Source organism: Brachionichthys hirsutus, chromosome 6, assembly GCF_040956055.1.
Source record: "Brachionichthys hirsutus isolate HB-005 chromosome 6, CSIRO-AGI_Bhir_v1, whole genome shotgun sequence".
NCBI lineage: Eukaryota > Metazoa > Chordata > Actinopteri > Lophiiformes > Brachionichthyidae > Brachionichthys > Brachionichthys hirsutus.
Genome location: NC_090902.1, coordinates 11808917 through 11819335, shown reverse-complemented (window position 1 = coordinate 11819335; position 10419 = coordinate 11808917). Strand labels below are relative to the sequence as shown.

Here is a 10419-nt window from a genome sequence, read left to right as displayed (position 1 = left end):
TGAACCAACGGCTAAAGAACCTCCTCCTCCTCCTCCTCCTCCTCCTCGCTCTATCCGGAGCCGATAAAGGACTTGCCGCCTCCTCCTCCTCCTCCTCGCTCTACCCGGAGTTGATAAAGGACTCGCCTCCTCCTCCTCGCTCTATCCGGAGCCGATAAAGGACTTGCCGCCGCCTCCTCCTCCTCCTCCTCCTCCTCCTCCTCGCTCTACCCGGAGTTGATAAAGGACTCGCCGCCTCCTCCTCGCTCCACCCGGAGCCGATAAAGGACTCGCCGCCTCCTCCTCCTCCTCCTCGCTCTACCCGGCGCTGATAAAGGACTCGCCTCCTCCTCCTCGCTCTACCCGGCGCTGATAAAGGACTCGCCTCCTCCTCCTCGCTCTACCCGGCGCTGATAAAGGACTCGCCTCCTCCTCCTCGCTCTACCCGGCGCTGATAAAGGACTCGCCTCCTCCTCCTCGCTCTACCCGGCGCCGATAAAGGACTCGCCTCCTCCTCCTCGCTCTACCCGGCGCCGATAAAGGACTCGCCTCCTCCTCCTCGCTCTACCCGGAGCCGATAAAGGACTCGCCGCCTCCTCCTCCTCCTCGCTCTACCCGGAGCCGATAAAGGACTCGCCGCCTCCTCCTCCTCCCCCTCCTCCTCCTCCCCGCTCTACCCGGCGCTGATGAAGGACTTGCCTCCTCCTCCTCCTCCTCCTCCTCCTCCTCGCTCCGTTTCAGGCAGCTTCTTTGTGTCGATCAGCTTTTGACGCTGAATTAAATGGAACTCGAGCGGCAGGCTGGGTTTGAATGACGGACGTTCCCTCCCTTCATGTGCGGGAGCTGCTGGCAGCCTAATAAACACCTAATAAAGAGCAGGCTATCTGAGACGTGGGGGGGGGGCTCCGACCATTATGACCACGGTCCAATGACAACAGCCCCGTGTATCATCCTGAAGCGGATCGGACTGTGGACAACCAATGGCGATACTCTTGACACTCACCCCACTCCGTGGACAGTGAAAGGTCACTCTAGGTCAGGCTCAGACGGTTAAATAAAATAAATACATTTAAAAACAAATAAATAAACTGTCTGAAAACCAGGAAATCAAAGGATTTGACTTCCAGTTTCACAACAGAGATAATGTTTGTGTTTTCCTTCATCCTTGTGAATGTAGTCGTTCTCAGATTCAGATTAATCCCAAAGGGATTTTTTTTATTGAATCAAATAATACTTTTGCACAATAAAGATCCGTTTTTTTAAGCCTCGTCTCTGTGGGCCGGTTGCGCGTCAACCACGTGATCAATCATGCCTGTGCGTTCAGTTAACGACACATCTACCGTAAACTGTGACGTGGAGTCCGGACGCCTCCCGAACCGGAGCGTTTCTTCACGCTTCTGTTTATACTCGGACATCCTGTTACACGCAAGCGAAGACAGACTCCATTCGCTAGAAAAACACGTGGCAGTACTAGTCACTAGTTTAGTCGAAGTATAAACTTGGATATCCCGCACTTTTTACATTAAAAAAAAGAATATAATCAATACATTTGTAAGGTGAGCCTAATAGTAATAACAATACGAATGTACGCAGCTAAATGCATGAAAGCCGTCACGTCGATCTCCACGTGGAGCTGTCATCCGGATGAATCACGTTGTAACGTAGTCATTTCGGACCGATTCTAATACGATCCTTATAAACTACGATTAAATACAACGCGATTGATTTTGTGTCGAAAATCAAACCCAAATAAAATAATTCAATTTACTAACGTCAATAAAAAGTAATATAACCCTTTTTCTCAATGGGCGAGCGGCGGGCCGGTGATGACGACACGGCCGCCGCACGCTGGCCGAACAGCGTCTGACCTCGAGTAACCCTTCCCGAGTTGATTAACGTTATGTGGCTAAAACCAATTAAACATGGGCGAACCACGACTTTAATCCACAAACGGATTAACGCAGTAAAGCGATTACACTCGAGGGCTAGAAAGCGATACCGAGTCACCGGGTCGGTTGAACCATTCTTACCGTCAGCAGCAGATTCGGCTCGGTCTCGTCGCCGCTCTAGTATGACCGAAAGTTACCTTATTTTTGAGGATGAAGAAACCCGGAGCTATTACGTCATCTGACTCCATATTTCTGAGCCAATCAAAAGCCGAGGCTGTTTTCTACTCATTTTTTCCGGGTCGAATTTGTCTCCCGGAAGTAATTACTGATTTTATTTCAACATGTTTTTATTTGTATTTTTTATTATAACATTCCTACGGAAGCTTCCGTAGTCCCGTTTCCGCCACTTGAAAAAAAATACATCTCTTGCTATCTCATAATTATGCGTTTGTATCTCATAATTATGACTTGCTATCTCATAATTATGACTTGCTATCTCATAATTATGACTTGATATCTCATAATTATGACTTAGTATCTCATAATTATGAGATAGCAAGAGACCTATTTTTTTTTCCATATTGTTACACCCTTCACTATAGCATCAAATACTATTGCATATTCTTTAGGTGTGGCTGGAAACTTATACGTGTTTAAAAAATCTGAACATAAGTTTTCCATCACAATAAAAACAGTTGAATTATAAGTTGAATTACCCAATTAGAGAAGCATTTTGATTTATTTTTGTACAATTATTCCATTTCATATATTTATGGGGAGAAAGATTGTGCTTATATATTATGGACCAAGCCAACAAAATGTTTTTTAGGAAATAAGGAGAGCTTTTCTGGAATTTTGTCTACATTGTAGTTTCAGCCTAATATAAAAATTTAACCACTAAACCTAGAAAAAATATAGTAGGGAATAAAGTTCCAAATGGAGATGGGATTTTAAAGAAAATGTTTGGCCCAGTTGATTTTAAAAGTATTGCTAAGAGTGTTCTTCCATAGAAAATTAAAAAGCATACAATCCGTATCCTCAGAGGTATCTACATGAAGAGAAAGAGCAGCGTAAGTCAGTCGAGATAAGCCTTCTTCCTTTGAGAGCAAAACTCTTCCTCTTACAGTCAAGTCTCTTTGCAACCACTGATTTATTTCAACACGCTACCGACTAACTATCCCTTATACGGCACTCCTTTATGCTGTTTCCCCACATCATTGTTCTGTACAATAGTTGTTTATTTATTTATTTCATCTCTCTGTTAGTAGGATTACGGAAAAGCTGCAGCATGGATCTTGATTAAAAAATATATATGTGAAGATAGGTCAAACTTCAATCCCATTAAATTTTGATAGCGATCCGGATACCTGTCTGGATACAAAAAAAAATGACCGGATTTTCCCATTTACTTACAATGGAGGTTTAAAAAAAATATATATATCTTATAAAATATGCATTCACTTTAATATGATCTATCGAAGTTTGCATGCCAACTTACAAGACTTTGTAGAGAGACGGACTGAAAAATAAAATGAAACGGCAGCAGAGGAAAAACAAAACATCTGCAGCAGTAAATCTTCATCTGTTCATTGAATGTCCTGCAGGAGGCAGTGTTGTCGAGTAACAGAGGTTACGCGTTCTCCATCAGACGATCAATGTTTTTTAATAGCGAATTGACGCACCGGATAAAGGATGACGCAGAGGTCCAACCCACTAGCTTGGATTGATCATTCTGCTGGAAAAGGACGTCATGAAATAAAAATGTACTTTCCCCCCACCCCCCATCATGTCTTCCTCTCTCTGCATCGCCTCACTCGTTCTCTAGGTCCACCACGCCCTCTGGTGGTGTGGGGCGGTGAGGCATGTAATTCAATATACTGTACTACAAAAACGACGTTTTTATTTACCGTAGTTAATTTAGAATCTTTTGGGCTTCCATATTTCTGAAGGCATCATCTATAAATGGGAGAACCTAAATGTAAAAACAAATATTCATGAGCCTCAAACATTTAATGTTCTATCCCTTAACTACATGTGGAGATGAAAACATTTTATATTAATATTAAAACATTAGGTATGGATCTGGATTATAAATACATATTTTCTTGACTTTCTAGTATGTTCCCTCATTTAGGACGGATTAACAGACAAACACATTTTCAGGTTGACGCACTTTATTTGGAACTTCAGGAACATTTCTCATTTATTCGAACTAGGAATGTCAAAACATACATTTTCTTTGTAATACTTGAACAAAAATGAACACTCAAATGAGATCATACATTCAGAGGAAAGGGTTAATAACTAACAGAGAACAACATCTGCATGTCACAGAGTATTTGAACGAAAATTGGAAGAAAAATCTTTAAAAAACGAAATCACAGAGTGCAGAAGGGACAATGAACGCACAGCCTACTTAAGGTGCACCGACATTCATTATGAAGCAAGTGGGACAACAGCTCAGTGCTGCTTCCTCTGACACTACTAATCCCATCCTTCCAGTCACAGTGTCTCCTTGTGGTTCCAGCAGGTTATTACGCCACCCAGGTTGAAGCCACAGTCAGTCAAATCAAAACTTGCTTCTTGTGTGAATACAAAATATCCGATCCGAGCCACAGTTAATGGATTAATAACGATGTCAACAAATGTCATCGACATGTAAATAACATCTGGTTTAATGCACCATTTCATTCCCCACAGCTCTGAAGTTCAGGGAAGCAGCAGATTCCACTCCAATAAAACTAATATGAAAATAAAACAGCCAAATGTTTTATCCTGGCAGTCGTGTGTAAGTTTACAGTGAAGTTAAGGAACCTGTACATGTTCTACGATCCGAGTCCACAGGACCACATTTCATGGCTGCGTTTTGACAAGCAGCTGATGTCCACTGCTCGTTTTCTTTTTGTTTTGTTTTGGTGATTAGTGAATTGATGTGTCTCAGAAGGAAACTCCTGTACCTGGTAATTATTGCACGTGACGCGCTCAACAATCATTTGCATAAACTTCACGTGAACCTGCGACGCGACTTCATGTTTCCCGCCGGACCTTTTTCTTCTGGGAGGGCTTCACGGGCTCCGCCGCCGGCTCAGGCTTGTCTGCAAGGAAACAGGAAAGGGAGGAAGATGTGTTTAGAGAGTGAGGAAAACTACCGTTCTTTTTTCCCCTCACGAAGCGGCTGAAACGCACTCTGAGACGGAGATACGCTGGGATTCGGCTTTTTGGACGTCGGCACCGGAAGCTCTTGAAGTTTTACGTTCACCGGCTGCAATCACACAAATACCCTGGTATTACCGCAAACATGGAAACAATATTTTTGATGTAAATATATTCAAATATTTATACTTCTTACCTGAGCCCCAGATGCTGCATCCTCTTCCGTTTTCTTCTTCCTCCTCCTCCTCCTCCTCTTGGATTCGGCTGCTTCACCGGAGGGATCTTCGGTGTCCTTCTCATCCTCCAGTGCCTGCAGCAACACAAAGACTCATTCAGGTCGACAATAACGAAGACTGATGAAACAGAAATGACCAAACCAAAGTCGACAGCGACCTTGCTGGGAATGCGCTGCTCCTTTTGTGGGGGGGGGGGGGGGGCGATAGTGTCATGACAACATCTTCGTAGTTCCCCCAATGCTCCACTGGGGTATCCCAGTCCAAGCTGAGGTCCGCTGCTTCCGTCCCATCTAAAAAAAAAACAACAACAGCACAGCGATTACAAATTCAAAAGGTGCACACAGGTGTGACAGAGTTGAAAATTACGTCCAGTAAATTACACTAAACAAAGAGCAGGGAGGAGAAGATGGTTTATGAAATTTTCCCGAACAACGGCAGAGTTTAACCCTCATCAGTTTCTTTCACGTCATTTTTAGGCAAATGTCGGACCGCTTTCACACCCGTCTTGGTTTTCTTCTTGCTCTTTTTCACCTGCAGTGGGGCTTGTACTTCATTCACCTGTGTAGTGAGTAAAAAGTAGAGCATGGTCATTCACATAAAAAAAAGAAAAAAAAGAAGAGATGCTAGTCGTGTGACTTTATTTGAAACTTGCCACACTGACAAATGGGAACAGTGGAATTCCCGGAATATTAATTTCCCCAATAACAAAAGTGAAATCAAACTGAGTAAAGTAAAGAAAGCGTGCCTGCCCTGAAAATCAATTGTGAAAAACGCGTTTGGGGCTGCCTTAGGTTTATGTATCATCTGTTCTGACACACCTTTTCAGTTTTAACCTGCGCGGCTGGTTTGGAAATAGCTTCAGCCACTTTAACTTCCTGCTGAGCGACGGCCACTGGTTGTCCATTAGACTGAGCTTTCTAGGGGAAGAAAAAAAAACATGATTATGGACGTGATCCAATAACAACAGTCACATAATAGTGATTATTCTAACTGAAATATTATTCTCAACACGATTCCTTGTAATATATACCCGAGTTTATTATAGTCAATACATTTAGCGAGCTAGCTAACTTTAGAAACCCTTTTGATAAGATAGCTGAAAGAAAAAAAGATGAGGAGAATCGTACTTTTCACTTTGCAGTCACGAAGCGATGAGCAAAATCACGCAGCAGCAGAAGTCGCATTAATGCTAAGAAATACTCATTATTGGTTAGAAACAGCATAACAATATTATTCAAAAGAATTCAGAGACTTATTGTACTTTAAAAGTATTACATGAAATGCACACATGTACTTGTATTTAGTTTTAAACATATTTTATTGCTCTCACGGAATTACATGTAAAAATATTTGGTGTTAATGGCTCTCCCAGCCAAAAAGGTTTCCGACCCCTGCACTAGAATATAACAAATGTTGTGGATGACCGAGAGATTGAGTTTAGGATTTGATCATATTCGTTTTTGTTTAAGCCTATTTATTTTTTTATACATTCACTTTTTTTTCATGGAAAACCAGTTCACCTTCAAACGTTGCCATAATGTCGTTTTTCAGATTATTTGCGCATATCTCATAACATCTTGGTTGAGATTATTCCCTTTAAAAACAACAACAACGTCTGGCAATAAATCATTTGAAACGTGTTCTTATTTTTAACTGCACAGCTGTTACCCCCGCCCCCGCGGACCGTCTCACACAGGAAAACATTCGCACCGCATGGCAGGAGAAGCCCCACGTGTGTCATCGCTGCTGTACAAAAACATCACGAGTCGCTGCTTGCAGCTGTAGGCTGACTGCGTGCGCGTACACGTACACGTACCCGTACCCCACATGGCAGCTCGGGCTGGCCACTTGTAGAGACGAGCGCCTGTAACTTTTGATGCGCGTTTGTTCGAGGCTGCGAGCGTCGCTCCGAGAGTTTGAGTTTTAACGCTCGTCCCCGCGTCTTCAGCAGCGTCCTGCCCAGCGGCGAGCATGTCGACGGGCACGAAGGAGGCGAAGAGCTGCCCCATCCCGACCAGGGTGCTGACCCTGAAGGACTGGTCCCAGCTGCCGGACCGCTACAGCCAGACTCCCGGGGGGACGCTCTACTCCACCACGCCCGGAGGTAAGGAGCTTAATTTGAGGCTCTCTAAATAATGAGTTTATTACTTAAAAAAAAAAAACACTTTCTGAGATAATAAAGTATATCTCGCGAGATTCAACTGAAACGGCGGAGGAACACGATTTAACTCTCCGCAAACACCGCGGACTTGGTGTTCCGCTTTCCTTCGCGTTAATCATTGTTTGTGTTGAAACGATGAAATCCCCGCGACGCAGGACATTCTGCGGGCTTTGCGGTGACGCACGTTGCCAGTAGCTTTCCATTGCTGCTTGTGGACAGACACTTTGCGGGTTCTGACCACGTGGTCCATTCACTGCTGCGACAAAAAAAAAAAACACACTCCTGTTCTAAAGACAACAAGAGGTGTTGTTGTTTTTAGACCCATGATTTAGGACTTAAAGAGGGCGTAATGTGACTAGATATCAGCAACAGGGTTGGCCAGCTTTGGGGGGGGGGGGGGGGGGGGGGTCCGATCTCTGCTTTGAGTTCAGGAACAGTTGGGACATTCTGTACAGGCGGAGAGGAGGGAGCTGAAATCTGCATCGGACGCATGAGCGATGTTGTATTTGTGTCTCTGCTCTGCGCTTAGCTTTTTTTCTATAGATTGCATTTCAGCCCCCCCCCCCCCCCCTCGCTGCCTTGGTCCCCCCTTTGTCCTGGTTATTACATAAACTGTTCTCTTGTTGGTGAAAGGTTGGGCAGATACTGTACAGAACAGTCCAAACTCCAGCCTGCTGCTTTACTCCGTCACATCCTGGTCAAACCCATGATGAGGCTGTTTGTGCTTCGCGTTTGGCAGACGTCCAGCTGGCGACGGACGAGCGAGGACACGCCGAGTCGAGTTGAGATCGCTGCTCCGTCGTCGCTGTGCGTCTGTCCTCCATGTTGTCCCACGGCAAAACACGTGGCTTTAATCTCAAGGCCTCTTCTTCCAAAGACGTTACATTTTCCTAGAAGTCACTGCAGTGGCTTCCCCCCCCCCCATGCAGGCATGCCCTAACCAGACCCTCTTTTGATCATGTGACATTCCAGTATTTGTTATTTTTGTCCATTACTCGTGCCTTTTTTCTGATTTATTAATGTTTACTGCAGCTCAAACATCATATTCCCCTTTTTTCTCTCTGACATCAGGTACACGCATCATCTATGACAGGAAGTTTCTGTTGGATTGTCGAAACTCTCCTCTTGCCCGGACTGCGCCATGTTTGCCCCAGATCCCAGGGGTGACGGTGCCTGCTACGCACCCTATGGGGAAGCTGCAGGATCTCAAAGAGGAGGCCGAGGAGGAAGAGAAGGACATGGCAGGTAAATGCAACCGTTTATTTCTTTATTACGGTGCTTTCCAGAGACTTGAATGATGTGTGGAGATAAAGAACGGCTTCTTGACCAGGGTTCTCTTGTGGGTGGGCTTGGATTTGTGATCTGCACCGTTAAAAATCTATTTTATTAATATACTGACAGTGTTTGATCTTTGTCATTGTAGCTGTTGTTGTTTAGGGTGTGTGTGTGTGTGTGTGTGGAAGTAAAAACATTAGGTGACGGGGAGCCTATTTTAATCTTGAAACCATTTCTTCTGTCTCTCAACAGATGACAACCAGTTTGAGATGGACATCTGAGTCCCAGTATGACCTCCTGTGGAGAGTTGCTAGTTAAAACGGCTCCAAGGTCATTAATGACTTTAATCCACCTTTTAATTTCATTTTAATTTTTGTTTTTTAGATGAAAGCTTCGTGAGGAACCAGAAAGACGAGAAAAGGTGGAGGATTATGGGGTATTTGTGACTCTGCTGCAAAATGTCAAGGGGAAAAAATGCGGTATTGAAAGGTTGGTTTTGGTGGCTCAAGAGCTGAAGAAGGATCAGAAAACAAATCCATTTTGATTTGCCTTTTTTATATTTGTAAATAATACAATTGTGCTATTCAGCCAGTTCTTTTTATTTTATTTGGGGAAATATAGAACATTTTGTAGATGTCGGTAGCGTTCACTGCAGGCAGCAGGTTTGTTGTATTTTCCCCCAAACAGGACGGCGAACTTTCTTTGATTGGCAAACTCCCGTCTCCTGACACTGGGAGTGGAGGCCTACTGTGTTTTTTTTTTTTTTATGGGGGGAGATGAGAAATGTGAATGATTTCATTAAAGGCTGTTGACTGTCTGCAGTGGTGTGTGTTATTTTTGTCATTGACCATAGATCAGTCTATTGGATCGCTGTTCAGAACAGTGGTGTTCTTGGTATTTACTGTGTGAGCTCAAGGGTGGTTTTCAGAAGCAGGGAGTGTCGTTCACGTCTCGGGCTACGCCCACCTCTATTGATATCCCAACCTTTGGCTCTGTTTGATGCTTCTGTCAGCAGAAGTGAAGTTTTAAATCTTGATCTCTTCCAACAGGATTTATAATCGTATATAAAACGGGGCTAATTCCTGCTTCATTAATCTATACTGTATCACAGGCAAAACTATTGACGGGTCTAAATTTGAATGCTTGTGGAAAAGCATGTTACCTCGGTACAGGTAATCTGCATCACAAGCAATTGAATGCACCGACTAAGGGCAACGGTGGATCTCTGGCTTGGAGCATGACGAAGGCGATCTGTTCCATGTAGTAATATCGTTTTACATGCTTGTTTTGACAATATCTGTTTCATCACTAAAGTCTTGAAATTTACCCTAACGTCGGCGGTGGCTTGGTTCGGGAACCAGGTTCCCAGCCCAGATGAAATATGGAGTCTGTGGTAGAGAGGGGCCAAGTCTCCCCTCAGAGCACCGGCGAGGGTATGAGTGCCGATGTGCTGAATGTATTACTTCTGAAACGAGAGTCAGAATCGTAACTGTGTTGCATAAACAAACTGTTATTTCATCATGCAACTTTCACAAAGAAGGACCTCCATAGTGTGTTTCTCCAACAATCACCAGGAGAACAAGAGAAGGAAGGAATACAAGTATGCTATAAATTCTATATGTTAAATGCCAAAAAGATTCCTTGTAATTAAAGGAATGTTCCCATCAGCAAATAGGTTTCACCAGAGGGCACAGAACAGAGGACATAAATACAGAACATGGTCATT

At 43.9% G+C, this 10419-nt stretch overlaps 1 protein-coding gene and 2 long non-coding RNA genes across 4 annotated transcripts; 1 reads left to right on the top strand and 2 right to left on the bottom strand.

Moving 5' to 3' along the window:
• Positions 1-4034: 4034 nt before the first annotated feature.
• Positions 4035-5467, bottom strand: LOC137895215 (uncharacterized). The gene is made up of 4 exons (XR_011105531.1): positions 5415-5467; positions 5218-5331; positions 5055-5130; positions 4035-4963 (listed from the first exon to the last, which is right to left on the bottom strand). It is a non-coding gene; the product is annotated as an uncharacterized lncRNA (long non-coding RNA).
• Positions 5459-6171, bottom strand: LOC137895216 (uncharacterized). The gene is made up of 3 exons (XR_011105532.1): positions 6076-6171; positions 5758-5815; positions 5459-5547 (listed from the first exon to the last, which is right to left on the bottom strand). It is a non-coding gene; the product is annotated as an uncharacterized lncRNA (long non-coding RNA).
• An 829-nt stretch (positions 6172-7000) lies between these two features.
• Positions 7001-9510, top strand: eif4ebp3l (eukaryotic translation initiation factor 4E binding protein 3, like). Of its 2 annotated transcripts, XM_068740147.1 has the most exons (4): positions 7001-7361; positions 8490-8663; positions 8946-8980; positions 9078-9510. In XM_068740147.1, the coding sequence occupies exons 1-3, from the start codon at positions 7229-7231 to the stop codon at positions 8972-8974; spliced, it is 336 nt and encodes a 111-aa protein (XP_068596248.1). In that variant the 5' UTR covers positions 7001-7228; the 3' UTR covers positions 8975-8980; positions 9078-9510. The 2 variants fall into 2 exon arrangements, with proteins under 2 accessions (XP_068596248.1, XP_068596247.1); XM_068740146.1 differs by having other exon boundaries at positions 7020-7361; positions 8946-9510.
• Positions 9511-10419: the final 909 nt, after the last annotated feature.

Excerpts from the sequence above, each read along its gene's own strand:
- eif4ebp3l (XM_068740147.1), top strand. The coding sequence starts at position 7,229 with ATGTCGACGGGCACGAAGGAGGCGAAGAGCTGCCCCATCCCGACCAGG. Across the intron at positions 7,362-8,489 it reads CTACTCCACCACGCCCGGAG|GTACACGCATCATCTATGAC; the intron begins GTAAGGAGCTTA and ends CTCTGACATCAG. Across the intron at positions 8,664-8,945 it reads GGAAGAGAAGGACATGGCAG|ATGACAACCAGTTTGAGATG; the intron begins GTAAATGCAACC and ends GTCTCTCAACAG.